A 27190-nucleotide genomic window follows, 5' to 3' on the forward strand; every position below is an offset into this window, starting at 1 on the left:
TATGAATTACCAAAGTTGAACAAAGAAGACCTAAAAATTCTGAACAACCCAGTATCAACCAATGAAATTGAAAAGGTAATTAAAAACTTATCAACTAAGAAAAGCCTGGGCCCTGATGGCTTCACTGCTGAATTCTACAAGACATTTAGAGAGGAACTGCTGCCACTACTGTTTAAACTCTTCAATGAAATTGAAAGGGAAGCAATACTCCCAAATTCCTTCCTGGAAGCAAGCATCACCTTGACCCCAAAAGCAGAGAAAGACCCAACTGAAAAAGAGAACTATAGGCCAATCTCACTAATGAACATAGATGAAAAAATCATTAATAAGATAATGGCAAACAGAATGCAGAAGATCATCAAGAAGATCATACACACTGATCAAGTAGGATTCATCCCAGGGATGCAGGGATGGTTCAATATACGAAAATCAATCAATGTAATACACTATATCAATAGAGCCAAGGACAAAAACCATATGATTATCTCCATAGATGCAGAAAAAGCATTTGACAAAATCCAACATGCATTTATGACAAAAACCCTACAAAAAATTGGAATAGATGGTCTCTACCTCAAACTGATAGAAGCCATCTATGAAAAACCAACAGCCAATATCATACTAAATGGTCAAAAACTGAAACCCTTCACACTCAAATCAGGAACAAGACAAGGATGTCCACTATCACCACTCTTGTTCAATGTAGCTCTGGAAACATTAGCCACAGCAATTAGACAAGAGAAAGAAATAAAAGGAATAAAGATAGGAAATGAAGAAGTCAAATTGTCATTATTTGCAGATGACATGATACTCTGTATAGAAGACCCCAAGAACTCCAACAAAAGTCTTCTAGACTTAATAACCAAATTCAGTCAAGTAGCTGGTTATAAGGTCAACACACAAAAATCAATAGCTTTCCTCTACACCAATGCCAGACTCACTGAGAGAGAAATAGAACAAACAATTCCTTTCACGATAGCATCCAAAAAACTGAAATACCTAGGAATCAACCTAATGAAAGAAATCAAAGGCCTCTTCTCTGGAAACTATAGCACTCTGAAAAGAGAGATTGAAGATGATATCAGAAAATGGACAGACATCCCCTGCTCCTGGGTAGGAAGGATCAATAGAGTGAAAATGGCCATACTTCCAAAACTGCTATATAGATTTAATGCAATTCCAATTGAGATCCCAGCAGCATACTTCATAGACCTCAAGAAAACAATCCAAAAATTCATTTGGAACAAGAAGAGACCCAGAATAGCAAAAGCAATCCTAGGTAACAGAGACATGGCAGGGGGTATCACAATCCCCAACTTGAAACTATACTACAAAGCTACTGTGATAAAAACAGTATGGTACTGGCAAAGAAACAGACTTAAGGACCAGTGGAACAGATTAGAAGATTCAGAAACAATTCCAGACACACTCAGCCATCTCATCTTCAACAAAGGAGCCAAACACCCTCACTGGAGGAAAGATAGCCTCTTTAATAAATGGTGCTGGAAAAATTGGGCTTCAACTTGCCAAAGATTAAAACTAGACCTGTATCTCTCACCATGCACTAAACTAAAATCAAAATGGATTAAAGATCTAAATATTAAAAGAGAAACTCTGAACCAGTTGGAACAGAGGTTAGGTAGAACCCTTGAAGACATCGGTGTAGGAAAAGATTTTATGAACAAAACCTCAGTTGCCCGTGAACTAGCACAAACAATCAACAAATGGGATCTCTTCTTATTAAAAGGCTTCTGCACAGCAAGAGAAACTACCAGCAGTGTGAAGAGACAACCGACAATGTGGGAAAAAATCTTCACCTGCTCTTCTTCAGACAAAGGTCTACTATCTCAAATCTATAAAGAACTTAAAAAGATCAGACCTCCCCAATTTAAAGACCCAATCCAAAAATGGGCATCTGAAATGAACAGACATTTCTCACACAAAGAAGTAGAAATAGCAAATAAATACATGAAAAAAATGTTCAACATCACTGGTCATTCAAGAGATGCAAATGAAAACAACGCTGAGATTCCACTTCACTCCAGAAAGAATGGCTGCTATCATGAAATCAACCAATAACAAATGCTGGTGGGGCTGTGGAGAAAGAGGAACCCTGCTCCACTGCTGGTGGGAGTGTAGATTGGTGCAAGCACTGTGGAAATCAGTATGGAGATACCTAAAAGAACTAGGACTGGAAGTCCCATTTGACCCCACTATTCCACTGCTGGGGATCTTCCCCAAAGAATTAAAAGAATCATACCACAGTGATATATGTGCGCCCATGTTCATAGCAGCACAGTTTATAATAGCTAAATCTTGGAAACAGCCCAAATACCCATCAACTGGAGACTGGATCAAGAAACTGTGGTTTTTTTATAAAATGGAGTACTACTCAGCCATAAAAAATGAGAAATTAGAGACATTTATAGCTAAGTGGATGCCCATTGAGGCGATACTCTTAAGTGAAATAAATAGGACACACATGTGTAAATACCAAATAGTTTCTCTGGTGTGAGCAACTGAAAGTGTAAATAAGGACTAAATGTATAATAAGTAATGTGAAATAGGAAGAAAAGGGGCAAAGGGGAAGGAAGTGGGAGGGCTAGGGGAAAGGACAGAAGGGAGTGGGATTAATATGAGAAAATGGAAAAATAGGAACAAAATCTTTGTAAATAGGGAGGGCTGGAGGTGTTTGAAGGGAGGGCTGGGCAAGGGTGAAAAATAAGAACCAAGGGAGACTATGTAAAGGTGCAAATTTCCAATGATGAATGTCATTATATTGTATACCTAAAATGTACCAATTATTAGAATGAATAATCGAGAATGCAAAATAGGAAGAAAAGGTCCAAAGGGGTAGGGGTAGTGGGAGGGATAGGGGAAAGGAAAGAAGGGAAAGAAAAAATGATGAGAAATGGAAAAAATGGAAATAAAGTCTTTGTAAATAGGGAAGGGTGGAGGGCGTAAAGGGACGCTAGGAATGGGGAAAAAATAAGAACCAAGATGCATTATGTAAAGGTACAATTCCCAATGAGAAATGTAATTGTGTTGTATACCTACAATGTACCAATAAAAGAATTTAATACCAAAAAAAAGGATACAGAAAGCAAAAAAAATAAAAAATTTAAAAAAACATAACTTACGAACCAACAACCTTGACCCTGCAGGAAATTGCTATATTTGGTGAGAAAAAAAGGTAATGAGAATAACACATATACATTTAACAGTGATTCAGAAAAGGAGGCATTTACAACCAGGACAATGTTCATGGCTTCCCACTGAAGAGGACCTGAGAGGGAACCTGGATGAGCAGAGGAGACCTGTCATACACTTCAGGAACAAAGTGTCAAAGGCAGAAAGTGACAAGTATTTTTAAGCAAAGGGGTCTGAACAGTCATCAGATTGAATCCAGATTTTTTTTCTTTTTTAATGCATTTCTAGGAATACATTTCTCAGAACCTCATGCACAGTAAGCAAATGCTCTATTGAGCAATGACCCCAGACTGATAGCATCTAATATAACTGCAAATCAACACATTATGTGAAGCTGGACAGTACCCTACCCACTTGCACAATCCAGATGCTTCCTGTCTACAACTGAGACAGTACCATCAGAAAGGCTGATCCAGGAATGCCTTCCTGTGAGTTTTAGTCCAGCTAGCAATCAGCTACTAGGACTCTGGACCAAATCATGTCCTTATCCTGTTTCCATAAGTGAAAAATCTGGTGGTCATTCTTCAAAGTCTCTTCAAGCTCTGTAATTGTATGACTCTTCTTTATTATTAACAAATACATTATCCCTTTATACGTGTTATTATCAGTCACATGCATCTGTGTAGGCCTAGGAACAGAAGGGTTCCACAAATACACCAAACTCAGTTCCACCCCAGGACCTTTGCACATGCTATCCTCTCATAAGGAGTAGAATCATTCTATCATCACTCACACTACAACTCGTGAAAGCCAAGCGGAAACCTTCTCCAAACCCTCCTCAACCTCCACTTCCAGGGCAGGAAGAGATTGTATAAAGGTCTATACTTTTGCCACCAAAGCTTCCTCCACTCTAATTTTGTTGTATTTTTAAACCATCTCCCAGGACAAGTGCTATCATATTTTCCTCATCAACAAATACTTACAAGAAACTGCCGATTACAAGGAAGTAGATTCAAAGATTTCTAAGAATCTCCAGCCCAGTAATTCATGGTACAACAGAGGAATAAAATGTAGGTTACATACACCACAATGTCAAATAGTCCTCTTAAAAATTGTTTTGCACAAAGTTACATACACTTTTGACTAAGACAACTTTATGTCACGCAAGCAAGTGGGAAAGGGGGTGGGTAGACACTGTAATGCCATTTCCAAAACTTTCTGGGAACTGATCTTTTCATAATTGCCTTCAGTCCCTACAGCATAGTCTTTTGAATATATTCAGTGAGAAAACAACTAAGAAAAAAGAAAAAAAAACTTTGCTGCAAACTTAACTTTTCCATATCACTAAAAATTGCTGAGAGTTAAGTCTTATAAAAATAAGCTAAATAAAACTCTGGTGGGAACTTGACTTGTTGATATTACTAAAAATTGCTGAGATACAATTCTTATGAATAAGCCAGATAAATCCATTTCTGAACAAAAATGCTGATTTTTATCATGGTCTTTGTCTCTCTCATCATAATATAAATAATCAACAAATAAAACATAGCTCATCACAACCACACTTTGGAGTGTTTTTCAAGATCTACAAAATTTTTATCATTTCTACTTTGAAGTTGCAGGAGAATCAAATCCTGTGCTATTCTCAATAAAAGCACTACATTCCTGTTTAAATACAAAAAAGAATTAGAAGTTAAATTTGAAGGGGAGCAGGTGAGAGATAAGACAGCCAGCAATAAGCAGTTTTTACTCATCAGAGTGGACAGGGCTAAAATGATTTCTTTGAGGAAGGGAGGATCATCAGCCCCCGATGATGAACACAAGAATAAGAGTAAGAGAAGGGACAATATATAATAATTTTTAACCCTACTTTCATGCTTGTTGACCCTTAATTAAATCATTGGGAATTCACAAACTAGTTGACATTTTATAGTGCAGAACAAAGAAGGGTACTGCTTCTGTACATTTCTCTTTCTCTTGCCACGAATATTTCAAAACTATTCCTTCACCACTAAATGGAATTAGAAAAAGACAGAGATGGGCCGGGGATTTAGCTCAGTGGTTTCGCCGCCTGCTGCATAAGTGTAAGGACCCGAGTTCGATCCCCAGTACCAAAAAAAAAAGAGACAGAGGGCCGAGGATTTAGCTCAGTGGTTTTGCTGTCTGCTACACAAGTGTAAGGACCCAAGTTCGATCCCTGGTACCAAAAAAAAAAAAAAAAGAGAGAGAGACAGAGAGAGACCATGCGAATGACAGAGTAAAGGGAACTTGTGAAACTAAGCAAAGGTGACCTAAGAGCTCCTTATGCAATTACTGTAACTTTTTGTAAGATTGAAACTATAGCAAAATTAAGTTACAAAAAACTTCAGAGGTGTGGATGAAGAGAATGGTATCCTCCTCCCTTGCCTGTGGTTGTCTAAATAGGTTTCAGTTTCCTGGAGGAATAAACAGTGAATATTATCAAATGAAAATAGGTAGTTTGGCAAATTACAGAAGTAAATCAGCCCCTTGGACTTCAAGCCTAGCATCTTGGCCTTTTAAGTGACTAATGATGTGGAAACTCAGACCCAAAAGAAGAACCCCGAAGGCACAAGAAACAGTACCAAGCATCAACAAATGAGACTATAGCAAATTAAAAAGCTTCTGCACAGCAAAAGAAACAACCAACCGAGTGAAGATACAACCTACAAAATGGGAAAAAATTATTTTACCAGCTATTACTCAGAGGACTAATATCTAGAATATATAAAGAACTCAAAAAAAATTAGACATCCACAATAAAAGACCCAATCAAAAAAACGGGCAACTGAAATGAATAGTCACTTCTCAGAAGTAGTACAAATGGCCAGTAAATACATGAAAAAATGATCAACATCACTGCCCATTAGATAAATGCAAATTAAAACCCTGAGATTTCATCTTACTCCAGAAAGAACAGCTATCATCAAGAAATTAAAAAATAACAAATGCTGTCAAGGCTATGGGGAAAATGGAACCCTTCCACATTGTTGATAGGGATGTAAACTTCTGCAACCACTAGCAAAATCAGTATGGAGATTCTTCAAAAAACTAAAACTAGAAATTCCATTCAACCCACATATACCGTTTCCTGTTATTTTCCCAAAAGACTTAAAAATATCATATTACAGTGATACATGCATACTCATGTTTATGGCAGCACAATTCATAATAGCTAAATCTTAGAAGCACCCTACATGTCCATTAAGATGAATGGATAAAGAAAACATGGTATTTATACACAATAAAGTATCACTCTGCCATAAAAAATTTGAGCCGTCTGTAGAAAAATGGATGCACCTTGACACCATGTTAAGTGAAATAAACCAGACACACAGCTTGAATATGGCATGGTTTCTCTTATATGAGAAACACAAAATATAAATAAAGAGCAAAATAAAAGATAATAGTAAATAGGGAGACAGATCTTTTTCAAATGGGAATAAAATCACAAAATAGAAGGGAGGAAGAAAGGGAAAGGGGATTTAAAAAAAAGAATTGAGATGTATTATATATGTACCAATTCCCCACAAGAAATGTAATCACTATGTAATGCAAATGTGTACTAATAAAAAATAAAAATTTTGCCGGGGATTTAGCTCAGTGGTTTCGCCACCTGCTGCACAAGCACAAGGACCCGAGTTCGATCCCTGGTACCAAAATATTAAAAAATTTTAAAAAATAAAAACTGAAAAAATGAGACTAAGAAGACAAATATAAATCATAAATAAGAGAAGAAACAGAAGAAAAGAAATGGAGATATAAAAAGGAAGTTGATACTTCCTCATTTCAGAAACAAGGAATCTCAAATGCCAATAAGAAAATAAGTTTTCATGAGATAATGTAATTGAGGATTTTCAGAGCCAGAAAAGCACATCACATACTAACCACTGTACGGACTATGGAGGGAAGTAGTCTCTCGTATCCATGGTTTTGCTTTCCAATATGATTCCAAGGTTTTCAACCATTTAACCACAGTTCAAATATACTAAACAGAAATTTTCAGAAATAAACAATTTTAGAAAGTTTTAAATCTCATGCCATGCTGTGTGATGAAATCTCAGGCTGTCCCACATGAATCGCCCCTTCATCTGGCACATCCACACTGTACGTGTGACATGCTCTTAGTCAATTACTAGCCAACTCAACTATCAGAACAGATAAGTCGCAGTGCTTGTAACACAGTCATGACAGAGTCAGAAACCACCACAGGGACCAGAGACAGACATCTGCACCCTTATCCTGTCACTCACCAAAATCTTAATTTATACTTTTCTTCTGAGACACAAGGGAATTAAAAGCCATTTTTGCTAAAAACCATGACTCTTCACTTTGCCCTAGAGATGGCCAATAGGTAACTAAAACGAGAACAAATCTTGACCCTCATTTTGAATCCTTCATTACTGTAAATCTTGGGTCAAATCTGTTCTCAGCTCTGCATCAGAGTATGCTGATCACTTAGGGAGTGTCTGTCTAGGAGCTGGCCAAATGGGGTTGATTAGTCCTGAATCTACATGATTTCACCATCTTCAAGACTGAGGATACCAAGGTTTAGAGACATTCAGCCAGGCCCAGAAGACTCCAGCCACTGTCCTAAGCCTGAGAACACCTGGATTCCAGGAAAAGCAAAGCCCCACATGACTGAAACCACCGAAGAGACAATCATTTCATGGGAGCAGAACTACTGCTCAAGCCTTGAGGATTCCAGCAGGGTGCAGTGGACATTGATTTTACCTTTGGCAAGAGGGATACCAGAAAGACTCCCCAGAAGGTAGGGATCGACCCATGTCATAAAAGATGAGTAAGCATTTTCCAGGTGCTCAACAAATTTGTCTAATGGATAAAATAGTTGTAATAAATTTTTTCTCCCTAATTTTCCCTGGAGCATCAAGGCAGTTTCAAAGACAAACTCTGAAGAAACAGTCCTGCAGTTTCTTGCAAGTGAATGTAAATTCTTATATGGTCCTTGCTGTTCAAAATTTTAACCTTTCTATGCCTCAGTCCGATGTTTTGAAATTAAGCCTAATAATACTGCCTTGTTGGACAAATAAAGAAAATTATGCAAGTAAAGTAATCACCGTGATGGCTTGCACATAGCACTTTTATAACTAATGGGAAGAAAAGAGTTAAACCAGCAGTTTGAGACTGTGATAATCCTGAGAAAGGCCTGCTTATAAAATTGATCTATGGCTGGTATCTGCCAACTTGGACTTCAGAAGGACTCCACTATTCTCCAAAAAGACTAAGAGTGTCTCACTGTGCCTCAACTGTACAAAGAGTAAAGTTTATGCTGAACACTGCTGTAACTTCTGGAGTTTGTAATATTGGCATATTCCAGACAGGTGATACCTACGTGACGGGTCACCAACAAATATTTTGGGCACTGAGTTTCATTTCCTTGGCAGACAACAATTCATAATTGTCACAATTCAATGCTGGAGGAACATGCACATCCTTTGTTACTCCACCAGGAAAAGACTTGGATAAATGCACTTGGCCCCATGCACCTGTTGCCTTTGCCTTTTTCTGTGAGAAATCACAACTGAGTGTGTTAACCACCAAGTCCTAGACGTCCTCTAATCAATCTGCAGACATGAGGTAGCACTGAAGACCCCTGATAGAGCTAGATGAGCTACTCCCTTGGCTCTGTAAGCTTTGTGCCAGTGTCCATACTGGGCAGTATTACAGAGAACACACCAACAACAGTAAGAGCATCAAAGTCTAAATATATTCATTCTTAATTTCTTAGATAATACTTGATGCAAATTTACATACTATTTGAAATTTCTTTTATTCAATATCTCACCATATAGAAATCTTTCCTTCTTTCTTCACTATTACCCAGTCGGTCTTTTTCCTGAGTAATCTCCAGGCCTGTTCTTCCCTGGCTCCCATCTCATTATCACCCAGTGCCTCTCACTGGAACATGAAGGGCCCTATGCCATGTGCCACCTACTGCCTCAATTAGAAAGCAGTATCACTTCAGAAACCCCCATAGTCCTTTGTTCTGTGTTACTGAGAGTAAGATCAAACAATATAAAGTGCCAGAAAGATTTTTTTCTAGTTCATTAGAATGTGCAGAACAACAAAGTAACCAACTACCACAAAAGAAAAGACAAACTGAAAAATGACCCAATGCAGAAGCTAAAACATAGGTTTTGCAACATCACACTTTCAGGAAATGGTTTGACTAAACTTCTTATTATCAAGAACAGAATTTCTCAGTATGCTGTACTTTGAAAAAAGCACTGTTAAGTTGTACTTAAATAGGAAGAATTTCGATAAAAATGTGTTGCTACAATGGATGTCTGTTTGCCATTATGGTTAACTAAGAGTTGTAACAAGTATTAGTAAGCTTGAGTGCCATGAAGAAACTAGGAATTTTAGCTACTAAGTCAATGGACAGCCTTCTCGCTGTTTTTCATTAGAAAACAGGAGAACTATCAACAATTTACATATTTCTAGTGCTACTTATTTTAACCTTAAATGGCCTGCATGGTTTTTCTTACCGACTTCTAACATAGAGTCTTACATTTTTAACACAATTTTATTTTTTAATTATTGATTCTTACAGACTAACCACATCACAGCCCTTTTTGAATCATAGCTTCTAATACCAGAGAAATGGAAACCAGAAGATTCTCCCAACACAAAAAGATAGCAGAGCATATTCATGCAAACAGAGAAGAAGCACAATTAGTGAGATGTCACCTGGCTTGCCACAAAGGGGGTCCAAAAAGCATCTTGTGGGAATTCAGCCAAGCATTGTCACAACTATTGTTATTTCAAAAATTCTGATTCTTATCTCAAAATTCCTATACTGGTATTTATTTACCTATTCATTCATTCATTTATTTCAGTGCTAGGGATGGAACCCAGGACCATGCGCGTCCTAAGCACATGCTCTACATATGAACCACAATCTCCAGCCCCTGGTAACCATGTTTAACCATGAAAGGCAAACAAATAGATGACCATTTCAAGCAGGAGGTCACTAATGAAAGGCTAGGAGAAAAGAAATCAGGAGGGATCAAAGTGGTCAGTGCATTAAAGGAGTGAGAGTTAAGGCAGAAATTAAGCTACTGGGACCAGGATCCCTGGGCAGACAGTGGCGGTCAGAAAGGAGATAGAATCTGACAGTACGTGTTAGATTTTTACATGTTGGACAATCATCTCATCTGCCCCTTTCCGGATTGCGCTGTGACTGAGGCTGTTTCGAGGCCAAACAGTAGCCTGAGATCGGAAGTAAGAGGATTGCACTGTTCTCTTTATTTTGTTAAAGAACCAGGGCACTGTTAACTTTTGCAGTTAGCCCACCTTATCCACAATGCCACACTACAGACTTGACGCAAATCAAAAATATTCAGAGGCAGCCGGGGATTTAGCTCAGTGGTTTCACCGCCTGCTGAGCAAGCACAAGGACCCGAGTTCGATCTCCGGTACCAAAAAATATATGTATTTTGGGAAAAACTGCCTCTGTACTGAACATTTACAGACAGACTTCTTTGTGTATTATTCCCTAAATTATATAGTATAACAACTGTTTACATAGCATTTCCATTGTATTAGATATTATAAGAAATCCACAAATGATTTAAAGTATACAGAAGGATATAAATACCATTATATGCAAACATTATGCATTTCATGTAAGTCTTACATGCCCAAGGATTTCAGTGTGAAGCACAGGGCTGAAGCCAATCCCCCTGGATACCAAGGGACAACTGTATATTAGTCATCTTCAAACCGAGTTAACTGCAATGTATTTCAGTACTATCAGTCCACATTTCTAAGCAGATAATGTAAGTTTGAGTCTTTTTGGCTACTAAGTACCATATTTTACCACCTTCACTGCTTATCCTTCTATTCTTTTCTTAAACTTACTATATTAGATTCCAATTATAACAAGTCATTGCCATATAGCAAAACATTCATTAATGTTTCCCTTAAAATATACCACACAGTTTACATTTCTAATAATAGTCCTTATTTGAAACACTTTTGGACTTTTTTAAATTTTGGGTTTAATAAATGAAATACACGTATACTGTATATACCACATATGACATAACATTCCCATCAGAGACTGGGATAGACCCACTTGACCACCCACATTAGTACTTCCGCACTCACACACACACTCAACAGGATGAAGACTAAAAGTGGTCTCATCTCAGGTCTGGTTTTTCAAGTAAGAGTTTTTCAAGTTTGGGGCTTTAGCATTTTGGGCATTTAGAGACAAAGGACTATGGTCCTAAGTACATGAACTTGAAGAATTCAACAGGTCACAATGACAAGCCACAGAGTTGAGGACCATCCAAGAGAAGCAATGCAACTGGGTAAACCAACCACAGAGATATTAGTAAGAGTAAGACAAAAACAAAACAAGTAAATTAACTTTCATGGAATGTGCTCTTGGGAAACAAAAAAAAAGGCACCAGTAGAATTAAACCCAAACATCAGTAGCACCAAGTATCCATCATAACCAACTATACAAAAGCATGTGACCAACCAAGGGAACCCAGTCCCCAACCATTCCCTAGAATTCAAGAATACTGCTAGCAGAGTGGACCACGGCAGTACTAGAAAATGCTAAATGCTACAGCCTAACTGGAGTCGGTATCCCCAACTACACTGTCAAGAACAAAAAAGTGGGCCAGAGAAGAATGCTCACTCACACACCTCATTTGTGGTGAAAGCAGAAGCCAGAGTACCTGCAAAGTCAGGAGTTGGCTGACCACAACCTTCCAGGTGGCACATGCTCACTGAGTAGCTTTTTCAGTGAGCGGCTTCTGCCTACTCCCATCAAAGGAACACACGGAAACTGCTCATCACCAGAAGAGGTGAAAAATTCTGCTTTAGGTCAATCTCAAGAATGTGCTGGGTCCATCAAATCACTAACCAGTTTTAAGTAACTTCTACTTAATAACAAAGAAAAATTCATATAAAGAAATGAGAAGAGGGGCTGGGGATTTAGCTCAGTGGTTCCGCTGCCTGCCTCGAAGGTTCAAGGTCCGTAGTTCGATTCCTGGTACCAAAAAAAAGAAAGAATCAAGAAGACCTAGATATGAAATATGGTGGCCTATGGGAAAGAACAATGTATACAAAATAATTAATAAATCTCATGAAGATCTAAAATTGATATAGGAATTTATTTTATCTAGCAGATTAGCTTAGCAGGTTGATATGAAATCCATGCCTACATATAGTAAACCTAAAATTAACAGGTTTATGAATGATTCCTATTCACCCACTGAACTTCACCTTTCAAGTCTCCATGATAACAAATTCTATTAATTTCATTAACCAGCATTTATTCCATGACAGTGGAGAGCAGAGCGGTATAATAAAATAGTTAAAACACAGATAGAAACAAAGTAAATTGTGATTGTCTCCTACCTCTGCTCGACCCTCATAGTAGGTTAACATGGACTTTGTAAGCACAAAAAGTCTCTCTTTGTAGTTTAAGGGTGATGTCTTCTTTTTCTGCTGTGACCTTTTAATAAGAATCTCTTCTAGAATAGTGTTAAAATTCATCTCGGTCTTCTAATCACTGTTTCTCCTGCCATTGAAGATCCTAGTATCCTGAAGTGAGAAAATAAACAGCGAAAATACGACATTTTAATTTTTCAAGGATATTGCCATTTCAAGTTATCAACACAGGCTTTACTCTCAGCCCAGATGGAGCCCATGAATGCTGCTCTCTGTACCTGGTTTGAAAATCCTCAGGGGAAAAAAGGCTCACCTTCTTCTCCTGCCTCCGTTTCCATCCTACCCTGTCATTTTAGAAGAAAATATAATCAAAGTTTTACATTATGATGATTCATTCCTTTGTGTCCCTGCAGTATCCCTTAGCTCTCTGGCACACACTTCTACTATTTGATTGCAAGGGACAAATATCTCAGATGGCAAACTATATTTCATCAAATTCAAACTGGAATTTGAGTAGCCTCAGGATATTGGTACACAATAATGTGAAATAGGAAGAAAAGGGGCAAGGGGGAAGGAGAAGTGGGGGGGGGGGTAGGGGAAAGGAAATAAGGGAATGGAATTAATATGAGAAAATGAAAAAAATGGAAACAAAGTCCTTGTAAATAGAGAGGGGTGGAGGGGTTGAAGGGAGGGCAGGGGAATGAGGAAAAAAATAAGAACCAAGAGAAATTACATAAAGGTACAAATTTCCAATGATGAATGTCATTATATTGTATACCTAAAATGTACAACAAAATTAATTTTTTAAAAAATATGTTGGTACACAAAAGAGATGAGCATATACACATAGTAAACTTTTAAACAAATGAATTATTGTAGTGATGGATACAACCCATATTTCAGCTCTGATAAGGATTTAGAGCCACCAGGATATATATTCTCTGATATCTACACCACCATGCTTCACACATGGCTCCTGTCTAAACCACAAGAGGAAGAAAGCCCACCTGGTCACAGCTCCCCTACTCAGAGCAGAGTCCATCTAGGTAAGAAAGATTTCAGCCCTATATTTAGATCCTTTATCTCTCAACTGTCCGTACCTAGAATAGGCCTTTTAAAATTCAACAGAATTTAACTACCTGAAAACCCAGATACTCAGAAAAGATTTGAAGATTCTTATTTAAGTTGAATTAATGGCAGCCTTTCCTTCCCTTGTCCTCACTGTACCCTTTCAAGAAGCAATTGTAGGGATGGGAATGCAGCTCAGCACAAGAGCACTTGCTTAGCATACAAGATCCTGGTTTCAATTCCAGTATCTCAAAATAATAATAGTAATGGGCCTCTTTTTCCAAAACAAAACAAAACACCAAAAAAAATCACTCAAAAGAAAAAAAAAAAGACAACTACTCACACACAAACAAACACAAAAGGGCCAGGGATTTAGCTCAGTGGTTCCGGCACCTTCCTTGCAAGCACAGGTCCCAAGTTTGACCTCAGGTACCAAAAACACAAACAAGTAATGGGCCAGGGATTTAGCTCAGTGGTTCCGCCACCTGCCTTGCAAGTGCAAGGTCCCGAGTTCGATCCCCGGTACCAAAATTATAATAATAATAATAGTTGAAGCAACAGTAATAATAATAAAACAATTGCATATTAAACCATCAAGGCAATAGGAGTCACATGAAGAGCACTAAGTAGCTACTTGATAGCACTGCTAGCAAATGGACACTACATTAGCTACTGAGGAACAGGTCCACTAGCACACTCAACCTGACATCCCGCTACTCAATGGCCATCAATCAAATCAGGTTCTTCCATTTTTTGGTAAGGTTACTTTAAAACAGCTTAACCTCTGAACATCAGTTCCTTCATTTATAAAGTATGGAGAGAAATACCACAAGTTGAGGGTGAGGTTTAGACAAACTATGGAAGAGAATTCATTTACTATGAAAATGCTACCCAAATATTTATTATTGTTATTTTTAGCTCCACTGCTAACTTCCTAGCTCAAAGCATTCTGCCTCACATCTGAGCCATGACAGCAGCTTCTCAACTGCTCTTCCTTTCCTTGAGCTCTTGCTTTATTTTATTCAAACTACATACCCTGTACTCCTGCTGACTCAGTCTTCAACGATGCATCATTCATCATTCCATTTCACTCATTAGAAATCATCAGTGTCTCCCCAACACCCTCATAAAGCGACAACTCCTTAGTCTGACCCTGGAGATTGTCCACAATCTGGCTGCAACCTGACATCCTATTTTTATTTCCACTCTTCCCCAAAGACTCCACACACCAGGTAAAAATAGTCCACTAAATGTTCAGGGATCCTCTCATAGCATTCATTCCCTGGCCTAGAGGACTCCCCAGTCCTCTCTCCTTTTACCAGTGAAAACTCTACCAACTCCTTGATGTAGCCCTGCCTCAGGATTTCAATTAATCTAAAAGCCTTCCAATTCTTTTTTTTTATGCCTTCCAATTCTTGTACCCATAATCTCTCAATCTCTCTCTCTCTCTCGTACAGTCATACTAGCTTTTTCATGTTTATAGCAACTAATGTACATATTTTAACTTTTCACCTAGCTCTTAAGCTCCTATAGGAGTAGTGTTCAACCTGAATTTTACATTAAATCATCTAAGGGGATTTTCTTTTCAAATACAGCTGTCCAGGCCCCTTTCTACTTATTTTGTTTAATTCATTCAGTCTGAGGTGAGCTCTGGACTCATGATTTTATGTGCAGGTAGAGATGACAGCCACTGTGTTAAAGGAACATATTGTGCCCTTGCAACTCTTTTTACCACTCTTGGTGCCAACAGCAGCCTCTCAATATGCAGCTGGGTCCTGGACCCATTCACCCACGAGCCATCCTCAATAGTCAGAGAAAAGCTCACATTCATTTTGCATCTAAGTTGGGCCTCTTACTCCATATTAGAATTTCAGTGCTGTTTTGTCTTCCTGAGTTACAGTTGGTATACAAATACCACTTCTTTAGAAATTACCTCATCATTTTTGTGCAGCACCTTTTCAGTGCACAGTAAAAACAACTACTTAGAGGGAAAAAGGCTACCAGGGAAAAGCCAGCTATGCTCTGGGAAACAGGGACATATGCAAACATATATCTCCCAGCCCAGTGTGCAACGACATAGTCACCAAACAGAAAGCAGACTTTTGGCAGTCCCAGGAGGTTACCTGGGGTGTGGCTTATCAGAAGTTCTAGAAGCTAAAAGTTTCAACATCAGTGATAGGAAACAGTATTTCTCATTGAGTGCCTTGGGGCAGGTTTATACGAGAGATTAACACTCTCATACAAAATCATATCAATTTGACTTGAAAGGAATTTTAGCCATCATCTAACCTATTTCACAACATAAGAAGGTAAGATTGAGAAAAGTTAAGCACTTTCCCAAAAATAACACAAAGACTGAGAAAAAACTCTTGGTTCCAAGGAAAGGACTGTCTCTACAATTTCAAACCATGCAATTAACATTTACCACTATTGCTATAATTCATGGTAAATGGGAAATTTTGGCCAAAGAAAACTATTAAAGATCACAGAGATATAAATTGTGATGGTTTATCTTGATTAGCAACTTGACTAGGTTGAGAAATGCCTAGGAAATTAGGAAAGCACACTCTGCATGTGTCTGTGAAGGTGTTTCTGAGATGACTGGCGTGCAGAACACCAAAGTGATGGGGAAGACCTGCCTCAGACAGGAGGGGTGTTATCCAATAGGGGCCTACACAGAACAAAAGCAGAAGGTGGAAGCCCCCTAGCACATGCTCTCTCACTCTCTCTCACTCTGCTTCCTGGATGCCATGAGGTGAGCAGATTTGCTCTACCAGACCCCTCTGCCTTGATATTCTGCCTCACCAGGCCCAAAGTAAGAGAGCCAATAAACCATGGACTGAAACCTCTTACAATGTGAGGTAAATAAATCTGTCTTCCTTTAAGCTGCTGTTCTCAGGTATTTTGTCAGTGAAAAGCTGACTAATATGCAAAGAAAGGACAATTCTTTTCATGGAGATTTCCAGGTAAAGACAAAGGGTTGGATCTACACATTAGTTTTGGATCCCTCCTGAAATTCCATTACAAATTTTGCTGTTGTTGTTGCTGTTGTTGTTGTTGTTGTTTAGGAAATAATGAAGTAAAAAATAGGAAAAGAGACAAAAACAAAATTCTAGACACTGGAAAGCAAATAAAATTTTAGAAACTGGTAGGTCCACTGGGGAGGGGAGAAGCCTGGGAACAACCCGATATATGCGGCAAAACCTTCAAATAGCTCAAGTATCAGCAGAATCCGGTATCTTTTAGAAGTCGTGGTGAAGAAAAACTTAAAGCAAAAGAATTGCCTGGTAGTCTGTTTAAGAAATAGACCAGATCCTCTCTCCACACCACATGACTAAGTGACTAATGCTCCCCAACCCTGGGCTAAAACTAGATTTATTTTTTTGAACCCTACAAAATAGAGATCTCTATCCTAGAAGAAACTAAGAACAACTGAGGCAAGGAGTTCCATACTAAAAGAGGGAGCTTACATGAGTGTACATGACTGAATGTTGGGACTACTCAGTTCTCTTTTCCCAAATGACTCACAGACTCTAGATAGGGAACAGATCTGAGTAACTCTATAAAAGTTTCAAAAAGAGTACAATCAGATCACACCCTATAGGTAGAGTCTGAGTCAGCAGGCTCACCCCCATACACAAACTTTCTATGGACTTTTTAAAGCCCCAATCTTATAAATGAGAGAAAGTCTAGGATGGCCAGACAATTCAGAAAAGATTCTAATACCAAACAACGAAAGATGAAAAAGCAATTTGTAGAAAAAAAAAGATTGTATAGAAAATAGAATATGTCTTAGCTGGGCATAGTGGTGCATGCCTGTAATCTCAGCACTCGGGAGGCTGAGGCAGGAGGATCGCCATGAGTTCGAGGCCAGCCTGAGCTGCATAGTGAGTTCAAGCCCAGCCTAACTACATAGCAAGACACTGTCTCAAAAAAAGAAAGAAAAGTCAAGAATGTGTTTAAAAGATTAATAAATAAAATCAAAGAGTTAAGAAAACATAATCCGCCAGCTGTGGTGTTGCACATCTGTCATCCCAGCATTTGGTAGGCTGAGGAGGATTGCCATGAGTTCAAGGCCAGCCTGGGCTACACAGTGAGTTCAAGACTAGCCTGGATTACCTAGCAGGATCTTGTCCAAAAAAAAAAAGTCATACATGACAGATTAGGATACAGCCAAGGGGCCAGGTATTTAGCTCAATGGTTCCACCGCCTGCCTCACAAGCGCAAGGACCCGAGTTCCATCCCCGGTACCAAAAAAAAGCAACAGGATACAGCCAAAACAAGAAACAGAAGAAAAGAGAAGAAAAGAAAAGTAATTAAAAAGAAAACAGTAGAAATGAAAAACTCAATAGAATATAAAACTGAGGAATCTCTCAAGAAATAAAACAAAAAGTTCAAAAAAATAAGAATTGGAGAGAAAATATAATAGAATTAGAGGATCCACTCAGAAAGTTCAGCATCTGATAAACAAGAATTCCAAAGGAGAAAACAAAGAAAACAGGGTGACATGTTCATAGTGGCACAGTTTGTAAAAGCTAAAACTTGGAAGCAGCCCAAGTGCCCATCAACTGGAAACTGGATAAAGAAGATGTGGTTTTTTTATAAATGGAGTACTACTCAGCCATAAAGAACAAAAAACTAGAGTCATTTATAGCTAAAGGGATGCATATCAAGGCCATACTCTTAAGAGAAATAAATAGGACACACGTGTAAATACCGAATAGTTTCTCTAGTGTGAGAAACTGATAGTGTAAACAAGGGTTAAAATTATTAAAATGAATAATTGATAATTTGAAATAAGAAAAAAGGTCCAAAGACGAAGGGGTGAAGGGAGGGGAAGGGGAAAGGAAAGGATGGAAAGGAAAAAACTATGAGAAAAGAAAAAACAAATGGAAATGATGTCTATGTAAATAGGGAAGGGCGCACAGGTAATGGGGAAAAAATAAGAACAAAGATACATCATGTACAGGTACAAGCACCCAATGATAAATGTAAACGAATTGTACACCTAAAATGTACCAATAAAAGAACTTTAAAAAAAAAAAACCAGGGTGAAAAACAATGTTAGGAAAATTACACCAAAGAAAGATTATTTCCAGAGTGAAATATATCCAAATAAATGCACAACTTATAAAACTTCAAAATTATGGGGACAAGCATAAGAGTCAACAAGCTTAAAATCAGCCATCACAAAAGGATCAAAATTCAGAATGGCAATCATCAGGAGTAATACTGGAATCACAAAGACAATGGAGAACATTCAGAAAACTGATTTCTAACTTAAAAGTCTATACTAAACCAAGGTATCAATAAAGAGAATAAATATATTTTTCAAATATCCAAGGCTTTAAAATTTTTTACTTCCTGTTCATCCTTCTCAAAAAGCTACTTGAGATGTCTTCTACCAAAATAAAAGGCAGTAAACACACACATACTTTCTCTCTCTCTCCAGAAAAAAGGATTCCAACACAAGAAAGAGGTCAGGAGGGCCGGGGATATAGCTCAGCAGTGCAGCACCTCCTTGGCAAGTGGGAGGCCTTGAGTTCCCTTCCCAGTACAAAAAAATAAACGGTCAGGAGACTCTCTCGGTAAAGATGAAGGGAAATCCCAAGAGGAATGTCCTTGCTGCAGGCAGAGAGAGCAAGCAGTCCACACTGGATGGAGTTGGGAGGTTCTTGGAAAGAAGTCTTCTAGGAGATGAAACTAAATGTATGGGGAGGAAAGTTACAATAAATCAGTAAAACTTAGCCAACCTAAAAAATAAATCAATTCTAAGGTAAACAAAAATTGCCCAGAAAAAGAAAAGTAATCACAGTATGTCCCCGAGTCCAGCTGTAAATAATAGACACAGCATCATAATAAGCTAAGCAATACGTAAGAATCTTACTATTGATACAAATATTTTGGAAGAACAGGAAGTATGTTTCTATGTGAGTGGTGGAGGATGCTATGAGAGAGCTATGCCTTCCATAGTAGTAGCAATAGTATGAAGAAAAAGAAGTCAATAGAGAATACCTAAAATTGGGAAAAAAAATTAAGCATGCAACTTATTGGCTGTTAAAAGGCAAAATTACAACAAATTTAGTGATATCTCTAGCTTTTATATAAAACTTATGAATGTTGCAGCACCATTCTATAAAACAGAATGAGAGTTTAGTGAATAATGGCTGAACAATGTGATTTAGAAAGCTGGAAGGAGGAAGAGAAGAATCAGTTTGTTGAAGCTGACTGGCCAACATTAATTTCCTTCAAGTTAATTTTTCTTTTGTAAGAGCTAAACCAAGAAGACTTTTTTATCACACTGATTCAGGTAGATTGGAATCTCCTGTTTTCAGGAAAAATCTGGCTGCTTAACTTACCAGTCTTTGAACACTAGTATTATGAAGTAGAATGTGGAAATTACCACTCCTCACCAGTGAGAGATCCAAACCACCAAGAAGTTGCAAATCTCAGCACCAGACTAGGCTCAGTTCCACAGCCCTGTAATTATAGCCAACACATCTTACAAACTTTTTTATTGTGAAAAGTTCTGCCTAAAAAAATATTTTTTTAATAAGTGGATACTAGGGCAGTCCATCCTAGTTAATGTGACCTTCATAACACTTTTAATCAAAGGAACAGAGGTACTAAACCAGAAAAACAGAAAACCAAAGAAAAGAAAGGTAATTATGAGTTACCAAATAATAGGATGGGTTCAGTGTACTAAATAGGAAAAAAGACCTAGTTAACAGGTAGGTAAAAAGTGAATTCCTTACAGGAGTAAGCAAAAAATGATTTGAGGTAGTTGAAATTCTTATCTTGCTAGGTTAAATCATATATTATATGCTATAAATTTATTGCCCAAATCCAGTAACATTTTACCTACAAAATCAATGATCTTATATAATTCAGTCTAATACTTGGTATGATGGTTAATCTTGTTTGTCAACTTGATTGGATGGAGAAATACCTAGGAAATTAGTAAAGCACATGTCTGGGTGTGTCTGTAGGATGTTTCCAAAGATGACTGGCACATGGGACAATTAGTCAAACTGATGGGGGAGATCTGTCCTGAATATGGGTGGCACCATCCAACAGGGTGAGAGCTTAAATGAAGCAAAAGGGGAAGAAGGAGAACCCTGCTAGCATACGCTCTTTCCCTCTCTCTCTCTCCTTCCCAGCAGCCACAAGGAGAGCAGCTTTCCTCCACTACTCCCTTCTGGTAGGATGTTTCTGCCTTGCCACAGGTCTAAAAGCAATAGAACCAGCTGACTATGGACTGACACCTCTGAAACAATAAGCCAAACGTAAACTTTTCCTTCTTTAAATTGTTTTTCTTGGGTATCACACACAGCAACAAAAAGCTAATGCAATTAGTGTTATCCTAAGATTAGTAAAGTTCAGTTAAAACACTCAGTTTAAGAATTTCTACATCAGAACGTCTTGAATTATTAAACATCTTATCACAGGTTTATAATAAAGTTACTAATTTTTGCATTTTTAAAAAATCTACCATAAATGTCCATCCAACTGGCATTTATCTGAGAAACCAAAGGTATGTGCCTGTCAATATCTGTAAATTTTATTTCAATTTGAAGGTACCTAAAATATTAGCTCAGTGGTTCCACTGCCTGCCCCACAAGTGCAAGGACTCAAATTTGATCCCTGGTACCAAAAAAAAAAAAAAGCAGAAAGTACATAAAATAGATGGCTACAGTACAAGAACAAACTTTCTGAATATATATTCTCAGCTAAATTCCTTTTTGTAAAAGGAGAGTAAGTAGCAGAAATACAACAAAAGGGAAAAAATGCTAGGATGACCTCAATCAGAATAAAGGCATACATTTAATGTTCCCCACTTAATTACATATCATGGTTTCTTTGTTATGGTAGCTTAACTTTTATTCTGCCTAATGGAAAACCCTGTGGAAAAACTGATGAAGCTTTCTAATCCTTTCAAAAAAAAAGAAAATTGGTCCTCTTTAGAATAGTGCTGACAAATTCAAATGTAAAATGAAGGAAGTAAAATTTTATCAGACAAATGATGCCTAGGAAAACAATTCATAGTTGATTCACTATTCTAAGAATTAACAATTATAACCTAAATGGTGCTGAATATGACATAAAATTAACTTTATTTTTACATTATTTTTTAAGGATAAGTCTGAATTACAGTGCTTTCTCTTTCTTTTGCTATTTACTACAAAATTTAAGTGAAGTCAGTTTAAGTTGCAACATTCTGGCCCCAATTCTCAGCTGGCAACTTGAATACTGATTGGCTATTTATGATAGCAAGGTTTGCTGGTGTTTTATTAGCTTTTCACTGCTATCATGAGATATCTAAGGTTGCTAACTTTATAAAGAAAAGAGGTTTATTTAGCTCACAGTTTGGGAGGTTCCAGGGCATAGCACCTGCTTGGGTTTGGTTCTGGTGAGGGTCATCATGTCTGCTTCACATCATGGTGAACAGCTATGGCAGGAGCACAATTTCATATGAGAAGCCAGTGAGCTGGGTGGGCCAGGCTCAGACATTTATGACAAGCACTCATGAGAACCACTGTGGAATCACGGAAGAACTCTTAATCTTCTCCAAGGACAGGACCCCAGTGACCCAAGGACCCCCCATTAGGCCCCACCTTTCAAAGGTCTTAGGTCCCAATGCTCCCACACTGAAGACCAAGCTCTCAACACATGGACCCTTGGGGGACAAACCACATCCAAACCATAAAAGTGAAATTTTTTGGTGATATTAAGATAGTGTTAGGTTATTTGAGGGGTTATGTTTATGTGCAGAGAGGAGGAGGATGATACTGTGACTGTATTTTTGAGAGTTTCCATCTTTTAAAAACACACACTATAAAATCTACAGATAAAATAGTGTCTGTGATTTGCTTCATAATCTGGTGTAGGAATATAGACAAAATAAAATTAGTTCATGAGTTGATAGCTTTTGAAGCTATGTGATAGATACAAAGGGTTCCTTATACTGTCATATTTTTATTTATCCTTGAAATTTTCCATTATAAAGGTATTTAAAATATGATTAAGTGAATAACATGGCTTTTCATGTCTCAGTCATGCAGCACTTTGGAATTAGTAAGAAAGAGAATAGAAAAATGGCAAAGGATACATGATCATGCAATGTGACACCAGCTCTTCTCTGACAAACAGGAATATGTGGTTTCCAGTCACCAAAAATAAAAAGCACAATCTAATGTAACATTTGTCCTTGTGATAACTCTACTCTTCCTGCAACATATTTCCTTTCCTTTTCCCTGTTCAAATTTCTTTTAACATCATTTCGTTTGGGAAACATACTCTTTTTTGTTTTAATTTTATTAGAACATGTTTGCATTATACAATGTTTACATTCATCTTAGAGAGTAGGTACATGTACTTAACACATCTTGATTCTTTTCATTCCCTTTCCCCTCTCTCCCTCTGTCTCTAGATTCCCTTTCTCCATTACATTATTATTGTTATTATTTTTAGTTCATGTTTACAACATATAATGATTACATTCATTGAGGATAGTTGGTGTATGTACATGCTGTATCTTAAGTCCTTTTACATCCCCTTCCCCTGCCCCCTCCCACCCTTGCTCTCTCAGTCCACCTTCTATTTGCAAAAGATCCGTTTCCTTTTATCAATATTTTATTTTGCTCTTTATTTGTGCTTTGGATTACTCAAATGAGAGAAACTATACAGTATTTAAGTTTGTGTGTCTGACTTCACTTAACATTATGTTTTCCACGTGTATCCATTTTCCTACAAATGCCTCTAATTTATCCTTTATAGCTGAGTACTATTTCATTATGAATAGATAGCACATTTTCTTTATTCATTCATCTGTTGATGGACATATATAGGCTGCATCTAAGATTTAGCTAATATGAATGTGTAGCTATGAACACTGGTATGCACATATCTCTTTAATATGATGTCTTTAGCTCTCTTTGGAAGATACCTAGAAGAGGAATAGCTAGGTCAAATGAAATTTTGATTATTAGTTTTTTGAGAAATCTCTGTACTGATTTCCAAAATGGTTGTACTAGTTTACATTCCAACCAACAATGTAGAAGGGTTCATTTTTCACCGCCAGCATTTGTTATTATTTGATTTCTTGATGACTGCCATTCTTCCTGGCATGAGGTGAAAACTCAGTGCCTTTTTAATTTGCATTTCTCTAATGGACAAAGATGTTAAACATTTTTTCATATGTTTATTGGCCATTTATACTTCTTCTGAAAAGTGTCTATTCATTTCACTTGCCCATTTTTCATTGCACCTTTGATTTTAGGGATCTAATTTTTTTTTGAATTCTTTATATATTCTAGTTATTGGTCTTTTAACTGAGGAAGAACTGGAAAAAAATTTTTCCCATTCTGTAGGCTGCCTCTTCACTCCATTGATTGTTCCCTTTGTTGTGCAGAGGCTTTTTAATTTGATATAATCACATTTGTTGATTCTTGCTGTTATTTCTTGTACAGTTGGAGTTCTGTTCAGAAAGCTCTTGCCTGTACTTATGTCTTCAGGACTTTTTCCTATTTTATCTTCCAGTACATTAAGTGTTTCTGCTTTAATATTTACATCTTTAATCCATTTTGTTTTTAGTTTAGTACATTGGTGAGAGATATGGGTCCAGCTTCAGCCTTCTGCATATGGATAGCTAGTTTTCCCAGCACATTTGCTAAAGAGGCTATCTTTTCTCCTATGTTTTTGGCCCCTTTGTCAAAGATCAAATAGCTAAATGTGTCTGGGTTTCTTTTGGCATCCTCTATTCTGTTCCATGCACTCACATGTATGTTTTTGTGCCAATACCATGCAGTTTTTATCACTGTGTAACTTTGTAGTATAACTTGAAATCAGGTATTGTGATGCCTGCTGCTTTACTTTTTTTTTTTTTGTACAGGGGATCCAACCCAGGACCTTGCGCTTGCTACGCAGGCGTGGCACCACTGAGCTACATCCCTGGCCCCTCCTGCTTTATGCTTGTTGCTCAGGACTGCTTTTGCTATGCTGGGTCTTTTCTGATTCCATATGAATTTTCAGATTGTTTTTTCTAGTTCTATGAGGAATGCCATAGGTATTTGATTGGGATTGGGATTGTGTTAAATCTATGTATTAGTTTTGGAAGTACAGCTATTTTGACAATATTGGTTCTGCCTATCCAAGAACATTGCCTGTTCAAATTCCATTGAAGCAGAAATTTGATTTTCAAGTCTACAGCATGAGACAAGAAAAATTCTGTACAAACTAACAGTACCTAAGCACAGTGGACCATCAGGCAAAATAAGTGTATTAGTCATTTTCCCACTGCTTTAACAAAATACCTGACACCTACAACTTAAAAGAGATTTATTTTGGTTCATAGTTTTATAGGGTTCAGTTCATGGTTGGCTGGCTCTGGGCATAAATGGCATGGTAGGCTGGGGATTTAGCTCAGTGGTTCCGCTGACTGCCTCGCAAGCACAAGGTCCCGAGTTCGATCTCTGGTGCCAAAAACAAAACAAAACAAAAAAATGGCATGGTGGAAGGGCACAACAGAAGAAAGTTGCTCAACCCATGGCAGGCAGGAAGCAGTAAGGCAAGAAAAAAGTGAGGGACAAGAACACACAACACTCAGGTCACACCCCCCAATCACCCAAGTCCAATCAGCCCCCACCTCCTAACAGCACACTCAGCTATGAATTCATCATGTGTCTCTATGGTTCAATCACCTTCCAGAAGCCCCACCTCTGAACACATGAGACTTTGGAGGGACATTTTAGATCTAAAGCATAATAGTGATTAAATCAAAAATGCATCCTTCTTATAAAGGAATCTTTGGAAAACCCACCAATGGTCAGTGTCACAACTGAAACTATAGAGCATACTCTAGAATAAGGCAAATTTGACCAGAAAAAATATTTACTCTAATTTCTAGGCTATATGGGTCCCAACTAATATGAAGAATTTCTAAAACTGAAATGCCAGGTCTTATATGCCTGCTATTCAAGAAGGAAAAATAAATAAATTGATAAAAATACTTTCTGCATAGAAAACATACCTAATCCATCACCCATAACAAATAAAAAATATAAATTATATTCAAAAATGTCATGGAAGCCAGACATAATTGTACACACTTGTAATCCCAATTTTCAGGAAGATTGCAAGTTCAAGCCAAAACCAAGCAACTTAATAACTTAAGAGAGACCATCTCAAAATTTACAAAATAAAATAAAAAAGACTGGAAATATAGCTCAGTGTATAGCCCCTGGATTCAATCTCTAGTGCCACCAAAAAAACAAAACCAAAAAAAAAAAAAAACTTTTTTTGTATAGATAAAGGCAATACTGTTTGGCAATGTTGTTTGGAAGTTGTAATCTTAGTGATATTTCAAAAATGTCCAATGATATTTTTAAATTTCCTCTTGATAATAAATAAATTGAAAATTACTCTCCTTCATTTTCCCTATTACTGTCATTATCTGGCCCATTTGTAATATGTAATGCCATTGTTTTTAAACAGCTGCAAATTCATTGCCACTCCTCCCACTAAGAGTCAGGGTCTATTTCTCCACACCTTGACTCTGAGTGGGTATCTTGGTCACTTTCCTTATCATTTAGACACAACAGCTAACACCTACAACTTAAAAGAGAAGTTTACTTTGGCTTAGTTTCAGAAGTTTCAGTTTATGGTTGGCAGGCTCAAGGCAGAAACAACATGGTAGAAGGGCCTGCCAAGGAGGAAAGCTGCTCACATCATGGCCAGGAAGCAGAGAGAGAAGTGAGGAGCCAGGGAGGGAGATACACCTTTCAGATCACACCCCAAGTGACCCACCTCCAACCAGGCCCCACCTCCTAACAGCTAGTAGGCTATACCACCCCCATAATCTACTGACTTTCCAAAAACCCCACCTCTGAACACATGGGGCTCTAGGGCAGGCACAATCTAGATCTAAGCCATACACTGGGCTTGTGGCTCCTTTGACTAATATGGTACAGCAGAAGTGATACTACGTGACAGCTGAATCTAGGTCGTAAAAGCCATACAGCCCCTGCCTGATTTCTTTGGGCCTCTGCTCTTTGCACACAGCCACCGTGCTAAGAGAAGTACATGTCAAACAGAGAAAATGTACAGATGTTCTGTAGAATTCCAGTGATACCCTCTCTTCAAATCATGCCCACCCAGGAGCCAGCCGTACAAATGAGAGAACTTCAGGGCTGGGGATTTAGCTTAGTGGTTCCGGCGCCTGCCTCACAAGCGCAAGGTCCTGAGTTCAATCCCCATTACCAAACAAACAAACAAAACAAACAAAAAGAACTTCAACGGATTCCAATCCCTGGTCATTCAAGTCACCCCCAGCCACCTAAAGTTCCTGAGATAAGAGCCCAGACCTTGTGAAGTAAAGACAAAACATCCCTACCAAGCACTGTCTAGCTGTCAACCTACAGAATCCCTGAGTGTGATAAAATGATTGTTCATGTGTGCCTTTAAGTTCTGAGTGGTTTCTTACACAGCTATAGATAACTGGGACATATACTTGGCATTCTTCACC

General features: G+C 37.9%; 1 protein-coding gene across 5 annotated transcripts in view; it reads right to left on the reverse strand.

The window, feature by feature from the left end:
• Positions 1-27190, reverse strand: part of Tec (tec protein tyrosine kinase) — a 127100-nt gene that overhangs the window by 62438 nt on the left and 37472 nt on the right. For 2 of the 5 annotated variants that reach the window (XM_004849751.4, XM_021262390.2), the window contains exon 2: positions 12568-12753. In XM_004849751.4, coding sequence (XP_004849808.1) covers positions 12568-12705 — 138 coding nt within the window. In that variant the 5' untranslated portion in view covers positions 12706-12753. Of the gene's footprint in view, positions 1-12567; positions 12754-12878; positions 12901-20027; positions 20138-22032; positions 22118-27190 lie in introns of those variants that run through there. The other 3 variants (XM_013073981.3, XM_087187568.1, XM_004849752.3) reach the window with 3 other exon arrangements.

The sequence above is a fragment of the Heterocephalus glaber genome, unplaced genomic scaffold, assembly GCF_053883595.1.
Source record: "Heterocephalus glaber isolate CG9 unplaced genomic scaffold, H.glaber_assembly_v1.0 deba00001509, whole genome shotgun sequence".
NCBI classification, from domain to species: Eukaryota; Metazoa; Chordata; class Mammalia; order Rodentia; family Bathyergidae; genus Heterocephalus; species Heterocephalus glaber.